Below are 24,134 nucleotides of genomic sequence, written 5' to 3' on the forward strand. Positions count from 1 at the left end.
CGGAGAAAATTTATTTCGCCGAGGAGATGAGGGTCGCGATGACGGTCGCGAAATAAATCCTTTTTCCCCATCCTAAAATAGGTTTTACATTTGTTTTAAACTTAAATACTTCTATACAATTTATATATACATACACACAATACACCTAAATATGTACAAAATTTATTTCGCCGAAGTGATGACGGTCGCGAAATCAATCCTTTTCCCCATCCTAAAATAGGTTTTACATTTATTTTAAATTTAAATACCTCTACACAATTTATATATACATACACATAATATATAGCATAAGCGATGACGTTTTCACTTAAAAAAAAAGTTTTTAATCGTCCGGGATTTGAAAAAGAATCGTCCGGGATTTGAACCCGCGACCTCTCGATCTCCAGTCTAATGCTCTACCTCTTATCTGTTTCCTCCCAAGAGTTCGGAGCCGTTTTTTAATTCTGAACAATTTATTGCAACTAAGTACATACTGTCTGTGTGCGCATGCACCAGGCATTATAAAATTTCACTCTCGATTGTAAAAAAGTATAACTTCAATAAGCAGGTTCGTCTAAAATTGATAGATTTATGTAAAATATTATTATGTGAATGTATGAGGGCTATGTTTAAATGGCATAACAAAATTTGATCAGCTATTTTTAAAACACTTACCAGTAATAAACACTTAAGTACTAGACTCTCTGATTCATTAGTTTTGAATAAGTGAGTTCGTCCTGGTTGATTGATGTTATCCACAGTTCTCTACGTCTTCGAGCTAATAGGTTTTTATCAGTAATTTTGCGATTGAAAACCGCAGTCACAGTTTGATGGGCTTCCACAATGTACTACAAGGCATGTAACAGGCATCTCTTCTATGTTAATAAGTCCAAAAATATATATGAAAACTATTTAAAAAGGCAGTATAACTATTAACTAACTTTTGTTAGTTGTTTCTCTTCTCACAAATTTTAAAACGCAACAACCATAAACACAGCTGCGCCACAGTCGCCATATCGGATCATTTTTGAAATGTCATTTGAACATCCAATCAGATCAAAGGAATAACGCTCCTGCGCCCAGTATGAAGGTTTTTAATGTATACGCGAATATTAAAATTCACCCTCATCGCGCCTAAAGAAGTATAACTTCAAAAAGTGAAAAAAAATTTAAAAAAAACGGTGTATTTGACCAAATTAAAACAAGAGTAACTTTTAGTATTAGAATAGCTCATAATTTAATAATCTAGCGTCAAAAATTCTTCAAAAATTACAGACAAAAAAGTTATCTATGCGATAAAATAACCGTTTACCTACCCAAAACGGACGCATATGACCAGTACTAGAAATTCACAATTGATGAAATCAATTCATCTCTGGAATATAAATAAACGTACCAGTTTTCTTTTTTCTAAACAGTTTTTTTTAATATTCAAAAAACGAAAAATTTTCAAATCGATTTTTCTAGAAAACGGTGTATCCTATCGAATTAAGGTAGGAGTACCTTTTAGTACTATAATACCTTACATTTTAATAATCCACGCTCAAAAATGCTTAAAAATTAAAAACAAAAAGTTATGCGATAATATAACTGTTACCCTACCCAAAACGGACGTCTATGACTAGTACTAGAAATTTGCAATGAATGGAATCGATTTATCTCTGGAAAATAAATACGTGTACCAATTTTCGTTTTTCTAAATAGGAGCATTCTGGAGATATTTAAGAAAAACTAATTACCAGACGCCATCTTCAAATAGCTCTAGTTCCTTTAGGAAGCATTTTCGGACTAAATGAATTGGGTTAAATTGTCTTGAGGAATCTCTTGTCTTCGTTTGTCGGTAAAGTACACCCTGTATATGATCGGCTAAATTGCTTAAAACAAATTTCACACTTATGTGGGATTCGTTAAAGACACTCGTAATAAAAGCCTGTATTATCCTTAACAGTTTTAATTAATAAAATAGACAACTAATTTATAGATTACTGATAAGTTGACGAAATGTAAAAGTGATTATGCAAAATTAAAGCGGCCACAGTTCACTCGTTCTTTCAAAGGAAATGTATTTGAAATAATCGCGTTCACTCAATAGGGCTTTTCATTCACAGTCATTTGTTTCGAGCTTCTGTCATGTGTCACATAATATTAATTTATCTACGTCGTACGTTATTGGTATGTACCTGATACAAACCAAAGACGTATGATGTAGATATATTAATATTATGTGACACATGACAGAAGCTCGAAACAAATGACAATCGATGAAAAGCCCTATATAACCGGCTTGTCAATATACAGAGAGAGTCTGTAAAGTGGAATAAATTCAATATCTCAAATACTAATTGTTTTTTTGGAAAATGCTCAGACCCGTCGATTAGTATTTCAAATTGTCCTTTTTGACATTCAATAATAATGTATACAGGGTGTCCCAATTTAGAGATATGACGTCATCGTCGATTTTCTTAAATGGCAACACTGTCATTTTGATAGCTAATTTGATAGGGTTTGTAAAGTTATACATAACTGCAAAATATCAAATTTTTATTCTCTACCATTTACAAGATAATAGAAAATAACAAAGTTATATCTGTAATTTGGAATATATTCAATAATTAAAATAGGTACTAACTGTTTTTTTGAAAAATGCTCAGACCCGTCGATTAGTATATCAAATTGTCATTTTTGACATATAATAATAATGTATACAGGGTGTCCCAATTTAGAGATATGACGTCATCGTTGATTTTCTTAAATGGCAACACTATCATTTTGATAGCTATTTTGATAGCGTGTGTAAAGTTATACACATCTGAAAAATTTCAAAATTTTATTCCCTACCATTTACAAGATAATAAAAAATAACAAAGTTATGAAGAACAAGAAGTAATCAAATAATAATTGAATTTATTTATTTCAATTAGGCAAATGCTCATAACGTTGCCCATTGACAATTTGACAATAATTGAGGGCAACATTATGAGTTTTTGCTTAATTTATTGAAATAATTAAATTCAATTATTAGTTGATTACTTCTTTTTCATAACTTTGTTATTTTTTATTGTCATCTAAATGGTAGAGAATACAAATTTGAAATTTTGCAGTTGTGTATAACTTTACACACCCTATCAAAATAGCTATCAAAATGACAGTGTTGCCATTTAAGAAAATCAACGATGACGTCATATCTCTAAATTGGGACACCCTGTATACATTATTATTATATGTCAAAAAGGACAATTTGATATACTAATCGACGGGTCTGAGCATTTTTCAAAAAAACAGTTAGTATTTTAATTATTGAATATATTCCAAATTACAGATATAACTTTGTTATTTTCTATTATCTTGTAAATGGTAGAGAATAAAAATTTGATATTTTGCAGTTATGTATAACTTTACAAACCCTATCAAATTAGCTATCAAAATGACAGTGTTGCCATTTAAGAAAATCGACGATGACGTCATATCTCTAAATTGGGACACCCTGTATACATTATTATTGAATGTCAAAAAGGACAATTTGAAATACTAATCGACGGGTCTGAGCATTTTCCAAAAAAACAATTAGTATTTGAGATATTGAATTTATTCCACTTTACAGACTCTCTCTGTATACGTACGTCTTAAGGCATCGTCACGTCATCATTGCAATTATCCTAAACGACACAACCTTTCTCGTCTTAATCTGAAAATCGACTACCTGTCTGTATTGATTGCCACACTAACCAAAACCGTCTCATTTGTCCCCTCTTCATGCTTAAATCCGAAACTTTTAAAACTCTACTGCAGTAAATTTCGCTCCCTATTAGCAATAAAAATTGATTGACACTGGCGAATGTTATTTTTACTTATGTCTTAATGATTCCAAGTTAAAAGTAGCTCGCACCGGCTGCGCTACCGTAGTAATCCCAATTTGTTCCACCCATCTGGGCCGACTTATGTCCATATGCGTGAGACCTCGTTCCGTCTTCAGATTAATAACTAAAAAATATATATACAAGAAACTTAAAATCTAAGATACAATAAGTATTTGAAATACTACACGTAAGGTTTTTCTTCAGTGTGTACTCACAAATGTGTTTTTAAATTACTAATGTCTTTTCAAAGAACCTGATGTAGTAAATCGTTTGAGACAAATTTCACATTTGTATGGTTTCTCCCCAGTATGCACTCTCAAATGTCTTTTCAAATGACTTGCTTCAATAAATTGCTTAAAACTCTTTCAATAACAGCATCGATAATCTTTCAAATACATTTCCCACCTCTCATTTCTGTATTGCAGGGGACTTCAACCTACACTGTACTTGGTCTCATGATAATTTTTGTTCTACGGCAATTTCTGCTCCAGACATTCCTTTAATCGAAGAAGATGCTATAAATATTATGAATCATATATGTTCCTATCAAAATCTTTTCCAACGCAATAACATCTATAATAATGTAAACTCATTACTTGATCTAGTTTTGGTTCATGATGAAAATTGCATTGTCGCAGAAGCTGATGAGGGATTAGTTGACCCCGATAGTTTCCACCCTCCTTTATGCTTTAATTTAAACCGCGGAGATGTTTTAACTGATGAAATGAAAGCTGAAGGCTTTTTCTACGACTTATCAGCAAATTTTCAAGGTATTTCTGATTACTTAGACACAATATACTGGGATGAAATTTTCAGAGACAAAAGTTTAGATGATATGGTCAATATACTTTATGATGTCTTATATGGCGCTATCGATGTTTATGTACCAATGAAAAAGTTTTATACCGGCAATTTTCCTAAATGGTATACCCGAGAGTTAAGAAACTGCATCATTGCTAAAAAGAAAGCTCATAAGAAATTTAAAGTGACCAGGTTACCTCAAGACTATAATGAATTTTCTAGATTGAGGTCGATATGCAAGTCCTTATCAGGTCAAGCATACAATCAGTTTGTAGCAAACGTTGAACATACACTTCCTAGTAACATTAAAAGCTTCTGGAGGTTCGTAAATTCTAAAAGGAACAATAATAGCATTCCGAACACTTTAAACCATAATGGCCAAACCAGTTCCGATGGTCCTACCATAGCCAAGATGTTTGCTCAGTACTTTGCTGCAGTATATAGTGAGGACGAATGTCCTATTCCAAATAGTGCAAGGGCTAACACTAGTTTCAACATTACTGGTTGTGACTTATCTATTTCAGAGGTATATACCAAATTATCCCAGCTAAACATACATAAGGGTCCAGGGCCTGATGGAATCCCACCTAAGTTACTGAAATACTGTAGTTTTAATCTTGCTCGTCCCTTATTCTTTATTTTTCAAAAATCATTACAAACGAGTGAATTCCCTCCCGTTTGGAAAGTTAGTTTTATATCACCGATATTCAAGAATGGAGATAGAAGCGGGGTACAGAGCTACAGACCTATTAGTATCCTTAATACTATACCTAAACTATTCGAGAGTTTAATATGTGACAAAATTAAGCCTACTATACAAAATGTAATCATTGAACAACAGTATGGTTTTGTTATGGGGAGATCAACTGAAATGAACTTGTTAAATTATACCTCCTTCTTAAATGAAGCATTGGAAAGTAAACAACAGGTAGATGCGATTTATACAGATTTTTCCAAGGCATTCGATAGAGTCAACCATACGTTATTGTTACATAAGATCGAACAGTTGGGTTTCTCTGATCCTCTGCTTAGTTGGATTCGAAATTATCTATTAGATAGAAGGCAGATAGTTCGTATTAAGAATTATTTCTCTAATGAAATTATAGTTACATCGGGTGTACCTCAAGGCTCCCACTTAGGACCTATCCTTTTTAATTTATTTATAAATGACATAAATAAAAGCTTCAATTTTGCTCAATTTCTTCTATTTGCTGATGACCTTAAATTATTTCACATAATTACCTCTGATTTGGATCACTACAATTTGCAATCAGATCTTAATGGTCTTGTGGAATGGTGCTCACTTAATGGTATGGACTTAAATGCAAACAAATGCCATGCTATAACTTTTACTCGACTAAGACACTTTGAGAATAATTCTTACTTTATACGGGACACTAGGTTACAATTAGTTGACTCAGTTATAGATCTGGGTGTTATTCTTGATACTAACTTAAATTTCAACCTACACATTAATAGCATGGTTTCTAAGTCATTAAAGATGCTTGGCTTTGTTAAAAGATGCAGCTATGACTTTACGACTGGTCGTTCTTTAAAATTTCTTTATTGTTCTTTGGTTAGACCACATTTAGATTATGCATCATGTGTTTGGTCACCTCAATATAACTGTCATATTAATAAAATCGAACAAGTTCAGCGTAAATTCTTACGTTATTATGCTTATAAGATGCATCTCACTGGTCAAAGTTATGAGTCTTTACTGCAAATTATTCGACTTGACTCATTACAGAGTCGTCGTCAACATAAAGATCTTTGCTTCTTATATAACTTAATTCATGGTCATAAATTCTGTATCCCACTTTTAAATAAAATTGGTCTACATGTACCTTCAAGAACCACCCGTTCTGTGACCACCTTCCACGAGGTCATTAACCGCACAAATTATAGTTCAAGTTCCTATCTCTCTAAAACTCTTAAATTAGCAAACACATTATCTCCGCAAATTGATTTCTTTGTGAACGACTTTACTGCGTTTTCCACACAATTATATTTATACTTAACTTAATGTTCTAATTTCAAGACTGATTTGTCAACTACTGTTATTGTCTTTGTTCTAGGATAAGTTGTATTTGTCAATTTCAAAATGTTCTAGCTCTCAATTGTTGAATGAGAGCAAGTAAGTTTATTCTTTATTATTGTTTGTTATGTATTTACCAATTTTGTATCTACTAGATCTTATTTTTCTAATTTGTGTGACATTTTAATTGTAAAAAATTTTAATTGTATCATGTACTAATGGACTTCGGTCCGTACATGAATAATAAATAAATAAAAAAACAAACACACTTGTGGGGTTTTTCTCCAGTGTGTATTCTCAAATGTGATTTTAAATGTTCCTTTTGACTAAATTGCTTAAAACAAATTTCACACTTGTTTTCTTCAGTGTGTACTCTCAAATGTTTTTTTAAAGAACTTGCTTGAATGAATTACTTAAAACAAATTTCATATTTATGGGGTTTTTCTCCAGTGTGTATTCTCAGATGTGTTTTCAAATCATATGATCGACTAAATTGCTTAAAACAAATTTCACACTTATGTGTTCTTCAGTGTGTATTATCAGATGTGTTTTCAAATTACTTACTCGAATAAATTGCTTGAAACCAATTTCATACATTTAAGGCTTTTCTTCAGTAGTCTGTACTCACAAATGCGTTTTTAGATTGCTCGCTTGAATAAATTGCTTAAAACGAATTTCACTTCTAAGGTTTTTCTCCAGTGTTCACTCTCAAATGGTATTTCAAATCATATGACAAATAATAATAATAATGTTTATTTAGGAATAACAATAAAGATTTACAAAAAAATAAAAAGCATAATGAGTACTAAATAAACATAAAAACTCCCCTGAAGTTACACCCCTTGTGCGAGAGACTTGAAAATATATATACAAACTTACAAATATAAACTGATCGACTAAATAGTCGAGCGGAATGAGCGGTTGGCCGCACATCACTTCGCTGTGACGAATGCAAGTTTAATCCAAAGCCCGGTGAACGAAAAACAAAAAGGCTAACGCGAGTTATGGAAGCCGCCCCTGTATATGTGCAAAGATCTATAGTGTGCTGATTTTGCATTATGGTTTATTGAACTATGGTATTAATTAGTTTGCATTTTCGTAATTGCAGGTTTTATTTTCAATAATTACGTTTTGTTTAATTCATACATTCATTCTGTTCATAGACTTCGTAGTAGAAACATTGCTCTTTAAATTCATAATTGTACTTTTAATTACGTATTTTGTATTTTCCAAAGTAAATAATCTTTTTTTTTAATAAGTGTTCCTGTCGGAAACTTATAAGTGGCGCAGTCAGTAGGATTTTCGGGAAAATCTATCGTGGAAAGTTCTTGGGTTTCAACTCTTTACGAAAATAAAGAACCGGTATCCCAGTTTAGCCAGTGAATTCCATTGAGGAAGACAGTGTGCAGACGGATATACAGTCGAACCCGCTTATTAGAATACCGGTTAAAGGAATATCCCGGTTTAAGGAATAGAAATTTGAGGTCCCAAAACGTTTTTACTAGGCTTTTATGATCGGTTATTAGAATATCCCTGTTATAGGAATACTTTTTCTTGGCACGACGGCTATTCCAATAAGCGGGTTCGACTGTATGTGGTAAGTAATTTTTGTTTATGTCAGATATTCCTCTTCTAATCAAATCAAATCCTTTAGCGACATTGATTCTGACGAAGAGTTGGGCTTAGTTGATATTTTTTTGCAAATTATAATTGAAAGATAAAATGGCTACACCTAATTTAGATATTAAAACTTTTTCAATAATTCCAAGTTTTGATGGTAATCTTAACAAACTTCACCGTTTTATTGATGCAACGGAATTTATACTGAATCATTATTTTGATAGAAATAATTTAGCTAGTTTTCAAAATACTTTGCTATTAAATGGAATTTTTAATCAATTAGAAGGTAAAGCCAAGGAAATAGTAGCTATAAGCGGTGCTAAAACTTGGCCAGATATAAAGAATGCTTCGATTCAGAATTTTGGTGATCATCGTGATGAAAATTGCTTGAATCAAGGCTTAGTGAATATTAAACAAAAACCTAATGAATCTCCGTATGTATTTCATGAACGACTTTTAACTTTATTAAATGCTAGTTGTAATTATATCGATTTACATTATATTAATCAAGAACGTGAGTCGAAAAGAGCTTTCTTTACGAAGCATGCCCTAAAGTTATTTTTAGCTGAACTCATAGAGAGCCTCTAGGACCGATTATTCGTGCCATGCACCCTGTTTCGTTGGAACAAGCTATTCAGTTTATTAGAGAGGAGGATAATATTAAGTATTATCAGAAAAATCAAAATTTTAGTAATAATCATAACAATGGTAACAATAATTTTACTAGAAAATCAGCAAATCAGAATTTTAATCAATATCAGTCATTTCCTCAACCAAATATTCAATATACCCAACCAAGGATGGTCCAACCAAACTTCAGTCCATCCAACTTTCAACCAAATATAAATCAATCAAACCTTGACTACCGGCCTCAATTTCCCAGAGGTCCTGTCCAAATGCAAATACACCCAAATCCCCCTCAACTAAGATATTTCACCAATTCTCAAGTTTTTGGCAAGCCAAAAAATGTTTGGAAATCTAATCCAAATAATGCTTAGCCCACACCTACTCCTATGAGTATATCTACACGAAATACGACACCACAGCTTCGAGAAAATTATAACCACTTCCAAATTTCTATCATGAAGAATTATTTAACACTGATGTACTTCCTGAAGAAGAACAGGACAATCAAAATTTTTCCAATTTTGACAACATTCAATACATAGACGATGACGATTCTCAATATTTTTACGAAAATGACCCGGCCAATGACACCCTCTGGTTAGAAATCAACGTTTATCCCAACAATAAAGGTTTTCTACCTTATGTTAAACTTTCCAAACCCCCTATAATGCTATTAATTGATAAAGGGCATCAAAATCCTTTTTAAGACCCGAAATTGCAGAAAGGTTTTATAGAGATAAGATCTATGTAGAACCTTTCAGAGTATCGTCAGTATTTCAGACATATAGTCGAAAACATTGTGCAATGGTTTCCATACTTTCCGATTTTAAAAAATCTGGCGATCTTAAATTCCACCTTTTTACTTTTCATGACACATTCGATGGCCTTATAGGCATAGATAACTTAAAATTGTTAGAAGCTCAGTTGGACTTTACTAATTCTAAATTAATTACTCCAGAGACCGCTTTGCCAATACAATATCTAGAAAGTAATCCCACTATTTTTAAAAATAAAATTGATCCTCACAGTCGTAATGTAACCAACATTCCAGACTCTCAATCAAACGATAATATTTTAATTCCCACACAATTTACAAATAATTGTGAAATCTCTTCTACACTTTCTAATTCCCAAAACGGCAATGTCATAGTTGATTTTTGTAATAATACAAATGACGAAATAAATTTTTCTCTGTCTACACCGACCCAAAGTACACTTTTTGACTATAACTCTTATGACTTATCTTATGCCGATAATATACAAAACGAACGAACTAACAAAGCAGATATTGATAATCTTATTCGAACTGACCATCTCAATCCTGAGGAGAGACCACAGTTTACAAAAGGAAAGACAAATAGTAATGCCGACGCTTTATCTAGAATTGAAATAAATACTAATGAATTCATAAAATACATGGAAAACCTAAATAACAACAACCAACCTATGGACAACGAATCGATGATTGCAAATGCAGGCGATTTGCAAAGCATAGGTGACGAAAATCAAGAGGATGAAGACACAGAAGAAAATATAGAAAAAGAAAATGAAATAGACGGACAAATCTCCGACAGAAATAATGACAATGACGACGATGACAACGACACCATTCATACAAGTGAAGAAGATCCAATATTAGGATTGAAGATTACAGAAAGAAGCCTTAATTCTTTTGACCACCAAATTATTATTAACTTTGTTTAACACTCTTCAGCGAAACCAAAAACTGAACAACTTTTTCCTAACAAAAAACGTCTTCACATACAGATCTCCATCAATGACATAGAAAACGACACCATAAACATTTTTAAGAATTATATTCATCCAAAATACACATACGGTGTATATTTTCAAAAACCAAACTACATTCCCCAAATTCTCGAAGTATTGCGAAATACTTTCAAAAGTTCCTCGTACAAATTAATTCAGTGCAATATTGTTCTAAGAGTCATTACTGACAAAGACGAACAGCATCAAACTATTAGACAATACCATGAGGAAAAAACAAATCATCGTGGAATACTTGAAACAGAAACTAAACAGACAAGTTTTTTATTGGCCCACCATGAAAACTGATATCACAATTTCATAAATCATTGTGGAATTTGTCAGACCAACAAATATGACCGAAACCCTCCACAACAGAAATTATCTATTACTCCAACACCGTCAAAACCTCTAGAAATTATATTTTGTAACACCTTATCTGCACAAGGAGTCAAATTTTTGACAATTATTGACACTTTCTCAAAGTCTGCACAAGCCTACCCTCTTCCAGCATTAACTGGTATCGAATTAACAAGAGCATTCCTAATATTCATGTCTCATCCTGGCGTTTCTTCTTTAGTTATAATAGACAGAGGAACTGAATTAAAAAATTCGGTTGTTCAGGAATTTTTTTTATGTTCACAAAGTCAAAACACATTACGTTACAGCAAATAGTACGCAGTCAAAAGGTGCTATTGAAAGATTTCACTCAACCATTATCGAACATCTCCGAATTATAAGAGCAAAAAATAATAATAAGATCGACATCTTAAACGACATGGTCTATGCAGTTTTAGGATACAATAACTCCATACATTCTGTTACCAAGCAAAAGCCTATTGACATTTTGAATGGTCATCTAAATTCGAAAGATATATTTGACATAAATCTGGACCAAATTATCATTAATAACTATATACAAAATCACAGGCAAACAACTACAGAAATTTACAAAAGTTTAAACAAAAGGCTAATCTCTAGAAAAGAATCTACAATAGAATATCACAATAAAGATCGACATGAACCATTGGAATACGCACCTGACACAGACGTTTATAAGAAAAACACAACATTAACCAGAAATAAACTTAATCCCAAATTTTACCAAGAAAAAGTTATCGAAAACGAAAACTTGAAAGTAAAAGTAAATAATAACAAATCATTACATAAACAGAACCTAAGAAGACCAAAAACTAATTGAGGAACCTTGTTACAGGACCCTACTACTCTTAATGACCCTGGCCCTTCCACTAGCAAGGATGCAAGAGGTCCAAATAACTAACCTACGAAGTGATCTCGGAATTCTTCCATAGTTTAGGAACAGCAAAGGTTAAATCTAAAATACATACATTTCTTCATTATTATGATCTTTCTCCTATAGATAGTGAAATAGAATCTATAAGATATGCTTACGATAATGTAACACTTGCAATTCAATCCGGCCTCAGCCATCCCTATTATCAAGAACTTGATAACTTTGATCGTGCTCTACTTTTCCAATTAAAATCCACTGAACAAAAATTTAATTATTTGATGCCATCTTTTAGATCAAAAAGAGGTCTTATAGACGGCTTAGGATCTATAATCAAAAGTATCTCTGGTAACCTTGACTCCAGTGACGCCCTGTTCTATGATCAAGCCATCCTTGATTTCCAAAATAATAATCAAAAACTTGTTAAAAAAGTAAATCAACAAATTTATCTGACTAAAGATATAATATCAAATTTCAATGAAACAGTAACTCTTATAAGGAATAATCAAGAAACTATTTTTCTGGGTATAGAAAAGATACGTACTTCTTTAAATAAATTTCTATTCGATTTTAGCGACTATTTGCAGACCAGAAATATACTAGATCAGTTAAATTTGAGCTTAAACGTTATTTTACAACTTTTAAAATGAAATAGAAAATGCCGTTACCTTTGCAAGGCTTGGAATTTTGCATAATAGTATTATTGATAAAAATGAATTAAATTCCATTATAGAAACTGTTCTAAAATTCCATACAAAAGATGAAGCACTTTTTCAAAATTTTAATAATACATATAAATATTATGATATTTTAAAAACAGATTACTCTGAAACAAAAATCGTTTTCGCTGTTCACTTTCCTATTGTTCACCCAGAAGTGTTCTCCTATTATCATCTTTATTCCATCCCTACGTCAAACCACAGTACCATTATACCTCGAAACACCTTTCTGATCATGAATGAAAATTATTATCAATATCACTCGCTGCCCTGTCTGCATCTGAAGCCAAATTTCTACTGCACTGAGGGAGATTTTACTGCTGGAATTGAGAAAGGGGACTGCATCTTTCAATTATTGCAACTACAGACTAGCCCTACAACTTGCCAAAGGACTCCCGTCCTAATATCTGAAAATGTAATACAACAAATTGACGATTCACATTACATTGCTATTTTCATAAATCATGAGTTGAGAGTCCCTAATGCCAAAGAAGAAGAAGAAGTGCCAGAAATTATTTTAAAATATATCTCGCCCGATAAGATCCACACAATCCAAAGAAAACAGAATCAAATTCAACCGGTGGTACTGAAACATCTAAAAGACCGTCCTGTCAACCATTGGAGTATTATAACATATATCGTACTAATGATCATTGTTATCTCAATAGCCGTCCAGTATATTAAGAAATTTCATTCAAAAAGAAATCCACACCCAGTACAAGATGACCACTCTGCAGAAGAAGATGATGCTACAGTTCCTGTACTTAATCCTAGAGCATTTTTTATTCCAAGCAAGCAAGCAAGCATAGTGATCAGCCTGAGAGACTTGCTCACCCCTAGAGAATGACATTCGGGTGATACAATTCATTGGGCGAGGAGGATTAACTCCCGTAAGTAGGAATCACTCCACCCCGCTTCAATGCTCCAGACCATCCACTTACCCCCCGATAGCACTCTGATGCGCTATAGGGACTCTCAATCAGCAAAGTGCTTATCATATATGAGTCTTGGGTACACGGACTCCCATATGAAATCCTACCCCGATCAATGCAGACCAGCGTGAGGCGCTCTATTCCCGCTATCTCTAGTGACTTATCTTCGATCTGTTTTGCTTGCTCGGGCGCCGAGTCCCCGCTCTGTCCAGTTCGGTGACTCGGCGCTCGAGGATGAGGGCCCCTCATGCCCGTTTTTTGGGTTTTGTTACTAATATTTTTTTGTGGCTTTCGCCTATTGTTAATATTTTATTGATTTGTTTAGTGGCTGAAACCGTTTTGAAGTTTTTGTATATTTTTTTTGAGGGATGTCTGAAACGTATAAAAATCAACATTAATAAATATAATGAGATGCCAAAGGTGAGCAAGTTGTTTTCTTTTGATAGAGCTACGATTATCTAGCCTTTATTATATATTAACTAATATTTGCTGTCTGGGTCTCCTGTGTTTCCATCTATGGTACACATCATACCTTAATATCTCTTGCAGGATCCGGTTTGGGTGGTCTTCTAGCTCAGCAAATTTTGTTCTGGCTTTTTCCTCCATAATATCCAGTACTCTTATTTGTTTTAGGTCTCTAAATAAGAACCGTTCGGCGACATATCTGGGCACGTTTGCAGCTTCTCTGAGGCAGTTGTTGTGTGCCGCTTGTATCTTCTTTTTGTTACTTTGATTCGTGTGACCCCATGCAAGAGATGCGTATGTAATTATTGGCAGTATAATGCTATTTATAAGTCTTAATTTTGTTTTCATAGCTAATTTGCTTCTTCTTCCTGTGAGTCCTCTTATTGCCGCTCTGGCCGCTGCTGTTTTCTGGACTGTTGCGTTGACATGTGATGTGAATGTTAGACCTTGGTCCATTGTGACTCCTAAATATTTAGCTTTGTTTTGCCATTCGATGGGTCTGTCTTGCAATGTTAGCTGTTGTTCTGGGTTATCTCTTCTCTTTTTGAAGATAACCGCTTGGGTCTTATCTGGATTTATTGCTATTTTCCATTGGATACTCCATTCTTCTATTGTATCCAATGCCGTCTGTAGATTTCTTACAGCTATATCTAGGTTCATGTGTTTTGCAGCAATTGCAGTGTCGTCTGTATAAAGGCTAATCAATGTCCCGGGTGTTCTTGGAACATCTGCTGTATATATGCTATACAGAAGGGGTGATAAAACTGCCCCCTGTGGTACTCCAGCTTCCGGCATTCCGTGTTCTGACAGAACTGGTCCTATCCGGACCCTGAACTTCCGGTCGCTTAAGTACGAGGAGATGAGTTTCGTCATGGCCCCGCTGTATCCATAATCTCTCATTCTGTATGTCAGTCCTTCATGCCACACTCTATCAAAGGCTTTGCTTACATCCAAAAAGGCTGCTCCCGTATATTGTTGGTCATTGAATCCATCTACTATATATTCGGTAAGTCTTAATATTTGATGTTCGCTGGAATGTTGAGCTCTGAATCCAAATTGTTCTTCTGGGATTATGCCTAGCCTGTCTGTCTCTGATTGGAGCCTGGTTTGGATGACTCGCTCCACTATCTTACTGACTGCTGGAAGTAAGCTAATCGGCCTGTAATTTTGCGGAAATATGTGGTTCTTTCCTGGCTTGGGTATCATAATTACATGGGCTTCCTTCCATCGATTTGGGAAGAGCCTGTATCTTAGTATTGCGTTTGTTATATTTGTCAAATACACAACTGCTTTCGAGGGAAGATACTTCAGAGCTCTGTTAGTGATTTCGTCTGGACCAGGTGCTTTCTTTGGTGAACTTTTTCGAATCAGTTCACTTATTTCTCTTGGTGATGTGGGATTTATTATTTCTTCTTGTTCTTCGGGCGTTTCTAGTTCTGTTTCTTCGATAAAGTCTATATCTTCGTCTTGGTGATAATTCAGTGTGCACTCTCTTTCAAGTGTCCTTCTCATCACCTCGGCTTTATCTTCTTCTATGTAGACGATCCCGTTTTCTCCATGTAGTGGGGGAATGGGTTTTCTATCGTTTCTTAAAGTTCTTTGGAGCCTCCATATTTCTTGCATATTTTGGCTCCTTTCCTCCATTTCTTTTATGTAGTTTTCCCACTTTTGGCTTCTATGGTCTATTAGTGCCTGTTTGCCCTATTTTTATCTTCCTGATCTCTTGTTCTTCTGGCTCTCTTTTTGGCTCTGTTCTTTTCCCTTATCATTTCTTTTATTTCCTGATTTATGTCTCTAAATCTTCCCATATGAATTTCATATTCTTCTTCAGTAGTGCTATTTCTTAGTGCTTCTTTTATGATGTTTTCGAGCTCTAGGACTTTTTCCTCTATTTCTTGTGGATTGTCAATTGTAGGAATGTTTCCAATTCCTATGCTCACTAGGCGTTTGAAGTTAGACCACTTGGTTTTCTTTCTTTTCTTTGTTGTTTTGTTATCTTCTTCCCATGTACCTATTTCTATGAGTATGGGGTTGTGGTCTGCTGATCCTTCGTTTAAGGTTCGGATGTCTGTTTGTAGTCCTAGGCTTTTGGCCACTACTATATCTAAATGGGTTGGTAGAGCATTTCCAGGAAAGTATGTTGGTTCGATGGGCCCAATCACCATGGTGTCTTCGTTGTTCACTAGATAATTATTCAGTATTCTACCGTTTCTGTTTGTAGCTCTATCGTTCCAGTTAGGGGATCGGGCGTTTAGGTCTCCTATTATTATGGACGGTTCTTCGGCATTTTTTATTCCATGAAATATGCCTAGAACTCTCATGGGAGGAGTTATGAAAGCCGCCCCTGTATATGTGCAAAGACCTATAGTGTGCTTTTGCATTATGGTTTATTGAACTATGGTATTAATTAGTTTGCATTTTCGTAATTGCAGGTTTTATTTTCAATAATTACGTTTTGTTTAATTCATACATTCATTCTGTTCATAGATTTCGTAGTAGAAACATTGCTCTTTAAATTCATAATTGTACTTTTAATTACGTATTTTGTATTCTCCAAAATAAATAATCTTTTTTTAGCTCCTGTCGGAAACTTATAAGTCGCGTTAGAATAAAATTCATAAGAATCTGAAGCTTAGACTGAAATATGCGGGCGTCTGATCGGGATCAGTACGGCCAAGGAATAAGGGCTTGCGGCTCAGTGATACTCCACCATAGATTTACCCTCTCACTGTTACCCATGCATGGGTAACAGTGAGACAGTAGAATATTTATATGAAAGAAAACATAAAAAAATTAAGTAGCAAAATATTTATTTATATGAAAAAAAACAACCAAACAAAAATAAAAAACAAATTTAAGTTACAAAGTACTAATTTAACAAAAATATGAATTGGAATACTGTAGTAATATTTTTCTCATGAGCATCTTTCAGTGAGTCAGTTTTTCGTATTTCTTTCTAACGCATTAAATTGTATGTGGCAGAAAAAAAGGCACGTCCGTTATTACAGACATTTATAACATTTATTCTAGTTGTCGATAGATGGCGCTATAATCGAAAAAAATTATTTACGAATTATATAATAGGTATATCTACGAATATAATCTGTACAATTTATACCCTAACAACACAAAACATTCCAGGAATGTACTATCAAAGTTCTATTAATGTTTGAATGTACTGGACATTCAAGGAACATTCGGTGAATATCTGATTAAGTTATTCGTGGAATGTTACCACAAGACATTCTATGAACATACTACCAATGTCCTATATTTTAAGAGAAGCCATTTACTATTCAATTTGCATTCATTTTCAAATTTGCTGCGCGTGTATAATATGTATTTAGGCAATCCAAATCCAAACCACGTGACTTCTGGTTCTGGTTGGCATGGCATAGGCATACAGGTTACAGAGGTTATGTTTGTAATATCATTTCATTTCATCATTTCACTGTTTATCGTCATATTTTGGATTCATTTGGATTTCGTTTGCTGTATTTTGTGAACTTTATAAAGTTTACCACACTGCAAAGTGATTATTTAAGGAAATTATTATTGGAGACACCAGATGTTTGGAGAAAGGTAGGGCAAACAATTTTTATCAATGTTCATTTTTCTCCGATATTTATCAATATTGATGAATTTGGCAAGCAATAACATTATTTCTTTTATTGTTTTAGATATTTATTGAAGCTGAAAATAATTGGGGATTTAGATCCATATACAATTCAGTCAGAATTGGATTTTACCATAAAGTGCATTCCACCAAATTACTATTATAGATATTATAGACGAAAGCATACAAAAGCCTTCAGGCACATAAATATTTTACAGCTGGATTTGTTTTTAAAGTTGGAGTAAAGTTGGAAGTCACAAGCAACAACGTAAGTACCTACAAGAGTATTGAGGAAATCCAGCTCCTGGATACTACTGGGCAAACTAGAAGATTGAAGAGGACAAAGCCTTTTGAACTAGTTTGAGTGATAGTGAAAAGCAGAGCATAATGCTTGTGTGCATGTTAGAATAGTGCGGTTAGAAAAGCAGAGCATAGTGCTTGTGTGCCTGTTAGATTAGATAAGAGACGCTATGGGTAAGCTCTTCATTTTAAGGAACAGTAGTAATTTAGGTTAAATTAAAATTGCTCATTGGTCAGAGTTATGACCAGATTGTAATTCTAATGAACAATTCAATACAATGAATCGTCATCGTAGTGATGATTATGGAAAAAAATATATGACAAGATTTTGTGCAATAAAAATGTTTATATTTATCAAGGATGTATTATTTGATATGGCTACATATACAGTCGGAAAAATGAAAGAGTACCCATGAATGAACATATAAAACACGCTGTGTTTTCCTGTCACCGTGTCACAAAGAAAATTGTCCAGTGCAAGTAACAATAATTATTACATGTACTTGTGCTGACCAGTTTTTTGTGTGACACGGTGACAGGAAAATACAGCGTGTTTTATATGTTCGTTCATGGGTATTCTTTCATTTTTCCTACTGTACTTCTGGTATATCGTCGGTGATGTGACAATACCTCCTATCTGCTTTTTCATGAATTTTGTAGTAGATGAAAAACTTGTTTGGGCCACCTCGTGTTTTCATATATTTTTTGATTTGTTTTGTAGTAAATTCAACTATCTATTTACTACAAAACAAGTCAAAACTTACGTATGAAAACAGGAGGTGACCGTAAAAAATGTTTTTCGTCTCCTGCAAAACTCATGAAAAAACATATAGGAGGTATTGTCACATCACTGACGATATATTTCAGAGAATGTCTAAAAAATATACTTTGAATGTCCTAAGAACATTCGTGGAATGTTTCAACAAGACATTCAGTCTAAACAATATACTGTGAATGTTCAAAGAACATTCGTAGACATTCATGGAATGTTCCAACAAGACATTCAAGGAATGTTTAAAATGCTGACACAGCACTTTCCTGGGACTTTCCAGGGACGTTCGTGTGCTTTTGGGGACATTCCAGGAATGTTTTTAATGTCCTGTGTGTACCTTCTAGGAACATTCCTGGAATATTTTGTGTTATTAGGGTAAGACTATACGAATCAAAGAAAATACCATTTTATAAATGCAAATAAACACAATTGATTTATTTTTATGCCAAATTCCAAATAAAATCTGACAACTGTCAGACTAAAATGTCATGTTAGAATAAATGTTATACGGACTTACCTTTTTTCTATCATTTGTGACGCACTGAGAATGCTCATGAGAACTGGAATATTTATTGAATTAAAATTTATCTCGAATGAGAAAAATGAATTTTGCCGTTTAGTATGACTATAACAAACTGGCCTTGGCGATATCATCTTAATGTCTTTTACTAAAAATTGTAAAAAAAACACAAAAAGTAATTTTTTTATATCATCTGGGTAACAGATGTCTCAATGTACCCCGTCTCACTGTTACCCATTTGCCATAAAATTTAAAAAACAGTATTTTTATTATTTAAAACTTAGTTTGTATTGCTAAACTATGGCATCATGTTTACTAATCTACACACAATGCCATAGTACTACTAGAAAAATCCTAATAATTAACATGCTTTTATAAAAAATTCTCAAAGCACCTGTATTATTTTACGTAGTGCCCACCAAACACACTCAATCACGATAAATGCTAAACTGAAACTGCACGGCCGCTAAACATAATAATAGAAATAAGTAACCTTGAATACAGCAAGCACGCACAAGTAATGATATCTACACGTGACGAAAAGGGAAGAAGACATTTCAAGTGTCTCACTGTTACCCATGTCTCATTGTTACCCAGTTTCCCCTATGATCGACTAAATTGTTTAAAACAAATTTTAACAAATTTTACACTTATAATGCTTTTCTTCAGTGTGTACTCACAAATGCCTTCTTAAATTCCTCGCTTGAATAAATTGCTTAAAAAAAATTTTACTTCTAAGGTCTTTCTCCACTGTGCACTCTCGAATGTCTTTTCAAAGAACTTGATGTAGTAAATCGTTTGATACAAAATTCACACTTGTAAGGTTTTTCTCCAGTGTGCACTCTCAAATGTCTTTTCAAAGAACTTGATGTAGTAAATCGTTTGATACAAATTTCACACTTGTAAGGTTTTTCTCCAGTGTGCACTCTCAAATGTTTTTTCAAATGACTTGCTTCAATAAATTGTTTAACACAAATTTCACACTTATGGGGTTTTTCACCAGTGTGTATTCTTAAATGTGATTTCAAAGAACTTGATGTACTAAATCGATTGAAACAAATTTCACACTTGTAAAGTTGTTTTCCAGTGTGCACTCTCAAATGTCTTTTCAAATCATATGGTTGAGTATATTGTTTAAAACAAATTTCACACTTGTAAGTTTTTTCCCCAGTGTGCACTCTTAAATGTTTTTTCAAATGTTCCTTATGACTAAATTGCTTAAAACAAATTTCACACTTATGGGATTTTTCTCCAGTGTGCACTCTCAAATGTCTTTTCAAAGAACTTGATGTAGTAAATCGTTTGATACAAATTTCACACTTGTAAGGTTTTTCTCCAGTGTGCACTCTCAAATGTTTTTTCAAATGACTTGCTTCAATAAATTGTTTAACACAAATTTCACACTTATGGGGTTTTTCACCAGTGTGTATTCTTAAATGTGATTTCAAAGAACTTGATGTAGTAAATCGATTGAAACAAATTTCACACTTGTAAAGTTTTTTTCCAGTGTGCACTCTCAAATGTCTTTTCAAATCATATGGTTGAGTATATTGTTTAAAACAAATTTCACACTTGTAAGTTTTTTCCCCAGTGTGCACTCTTAAATGTTTTTTCAAATGTTCCTTATGACTAAATTGCTTAAAACAAATTTCACACTTATGGGATTTTTCTCCAGTGTGTATCCTTAAATGACGTTTCAAAATATTTAGTTGAGAAAATTTCTTAAAACAAATTTCACACTTGTAGGGTTTTTCCCCAGTGTGCACTCTCAAATGTCTTTTCAAATTTTCCTTAAGACTAAATTGCTTAAAACAAATTTCACATTTGTATGGTTTCTCCCCCGTGTGCACTCTCAAATGTTCTTTTAAATTATTTAGTTGAATAAATTGTTTGAAACAAATTTCACACTTGTAGGGTTTTTCCCCAGTGTGCAGTCTTAAATGATCTTTCAAAGAACTTGGTGCAGTAAACTGCTTAAAACAAATTTCACACTTATAGGGTTTTTCTCCAGTGTGCACTTTCAAATGTCTTTTCAAATGACTTGCTTCAATAAATTGCTTAAAACAAATTTCACACTTATAGGGTTTTTCTCCAGTGTGCACTTTCAAATGTCTTTTCAAATTACTTGCTTCAATAAATTGCTTTAAACAAATTTCACACTTATGGGGTTTTTCTCCAGTGTGTATTCTCAAATGTGATTTCAAGTGTTCCTTTTGACTAAATTGCTTAAAACAAATTGCACACTTGTTTTCTTCAGTGTGTATTCTCAAATGTTTTTTTAAAGAACTTGCTTGAATGAATTGCTTAAAACAAATTTCACACTTATGAGGTTTTTCTCCAGTGTGCACTCTCAAATGCTTTTTCAAATCAGATGCTCGAGTAAATTGTTTAAAACAAATTTCACACTTATGGTGTTTTTCACACTTGTAAGGTTTTTCTCCAGTGTGCACTCTCAAATGTCTTTTCAAATCATATGGTTGAGTATATTGCTTAAAACAAATTTCACACTTGTAAGGTTTTTCCCCAGTGTGCACTCTTAAATGTGTTTTTAAATTTTCCTTACGACTAAATTGCTTAAAACAAATTTCACACTTATGTTGTTTTTCTCCAGTGTGCATCCTTAAATGACCTTTCAAAATATTTAGTTGAGAAAATTTCTTAAAACAAATTTCACAATTGTAGGGTTTTTCCCCAGTGTGTACTCTTAAATGTTTTTTCAAATTTTCCTTATGACTAAATTGCTTAAAACAAATTTCACATTTGTATGGTTTTTCCCCAGTGTGCACTTTCAAATGGTCTTTTAAATTACCTAGTTGATTGAATTGCTTGAAACAAATTTCACACTCGTAGGGTTTTTTCCCAGTGTGCAGTCTTAAATGATCTTTCAAAGAACTTGATGCAGTAAACTGCTTAAAACAAATTTCACACTTATAGGGTTTTTCCTCAGTGTGAACTATTAAATGTTTTTTCAAAGTACATTTAAGAGGAAACTGCTTAAAACAAATTTCACATTGAAATTGCTTTTCACCAGTATGTATTTTCAAATGTATTTTCAAATTACCTTTTTTAGTAAATTGCTTCAAACAAATTTCACATTTAAAACGTTTTTCAAGACTGTGTGTCCTCAAATGTGCTCTTAAATTACTTGCTTCACTGAACCGTTTAAGACAAATTACACATTTGTTAGGTCTTTTTCCCGTTACCACTTCCATATTTTGAGTTGATGTTTTGCCTTCAGCATTCATATGATTTGCTCCATGAGATGAATGTTCAGTTAGTGCCTTCATAATTTCCGTTTTGTTGTCTTGAAGAAAATCTAAAAATCAAACTGACTATAATATAATTATTTAAGTAACAGGGAAAATTAATGTACAAAAAAATCAAATTAAAGGTTAATAAAACGCAGGACAGCTGAAGTGTATTACTTCCTCTACCTCTTTTAAGGCCATGGGTACATAATTCGCAAATATTTTACGGCTATCCCTACCTTTTCTGTCTTTACATGAAAAATTACGTGTAGTAAAATTCACACTGGTATGGATATGTAAATATTACTATAATGTCATTCTACTTGACAATGTCATAACTAACTTAAAGAGATGGCTTTTGAATGTTCTTGGATAACTGTTCTTTTTTGTATAATTGCAAATTATTAATTCAGTTAATAAATGTGATAATTTTTTCACTAACTATGTATTCAGTGACTGTAATAATTTATATGTACCTACAACAAAAACTAATACTCGATCGAGAAAAGAGGAAAAGTGTTAAAGTGATTTTTTAATAATATATTGTTACTATGGAACGCTTACAATTTTGAAAATCTTCTTGATGTATTCTCTGCTTCTATCTTCCATAAATAATACACATTAAATAACTTTTTATAAAGTTCGCGTCTTAAATCAATTATTTATCAAATACACTATATTATCAATATTATTTAATCAACAACTCAAAATATTCCCGATTCATGTCATATATTTAAAATTGTCACTGATTGTCAGTGTCTTACTGACAATATGCTGACAATATTATATTCGACTGAGTGCGTTGTATGACAAAGATAGATTTGGAAAATATTACCACGGACATTGTGTTCATTTTTTTCGAATACTGAAAAAACCAATAAATATTTTTGAAAAATCTAAACGCAGAATGAAAGACTAAATTATTACCGACGGCCGAAAGTCCCTTAGAATAAATAAAAAGTTTATTTTGAATGAGATATTTGAAATTAAAAATAACACTAAATTTTCTCTTAGTTTTTCACCCCTGTAACTTATTAAAATAAACATTATAGAAGTTCTCAGGGACTTTCGGCCATCGCTAATAACGTAATCTTTCATTCTGCGTTTAAATTTTTCAAAAATACTTATTAGTTTTCTCAGGATTCGAAAAAAATGAATCCCCATTTGAATAGCATTGCAGCCGCAAATACGTACCTATCCTCTTAAGGATACAAATATGTTTGAGGAATCTGTAGTTCCGTCGTCTGTATGTGTAATAGTCACCCCTCTAGTTAACATGTACCATTACGTTATTAACCTTGTTAATTGTACAGAGTGAGTTTTATGTATGGAAACCCTCAATTATCTCCGAAAAGGCTTGCACGATTTTTATAGATTTTGGTGGATAAGGGTTTTCTAATACGGCCGATACTATAGTTGTAATTGCATTGTTATTCTCAGATCTTCAGTTTTCTGTAAATCTAATGAACTTTCTTATTTCAAATGGAACAAACAGCCTGCATATTTTTTTGGGTTTTGAAGTCCTTACTAAATAGTGATTATTTTTCATGTTATATTCCCATACCTAAATGCCATAATTTCGGAGTTATTTCTACATTTATTTAAAAATAAAAATAAATTT

At 33.0% G+C, this 24,134-nt stretch overlaps 1 protein-coding gene across 2 annotated transcripts in view; it reads right to left on the reverse strand.

Moving 5' to 3' along the window:
* Window positions 1-16,850: 16,850 nt before the first annotated feature.
* LOC114328570 (zinc finger protein 91-like) overlaps window positions 16,851-24,134 on the reverse strand; it is a 99,545-nt gene continuing 92,261 nt past the window's right edge. For both annotated transcript variants that reach the window (XM_050651705.1, XM_028277456.2), the window contains exon 2: window positions 16,851-22,581. In XM_050651705.1, coding sequence (XP_050507662.1) covers window positions 20,000-22,552 — 2,553 coding nt within the window. In that variant the 5' untranslated portion in view covers window positions 22,553-22,581 and the 3' untranslated portion in view covers window positions 16,851-19,999. The remainder of the gene's footprint in view (window positions 22,582-24,134) is intronic.

This window comes from Diabrotica virgifera, chromosome 5 (assembly GCF_917563875.1).
Source record: "Diabrotica virgifera virgifera chromosome 5, PGI_DIABVI_V3a".
Lineage (NCBI taxonomy): Eukaryota > Metazoa > Arthropoda > Insecta > Coleoptera > Chrysomelidae > Diabrotica > Diabrotica virgifera.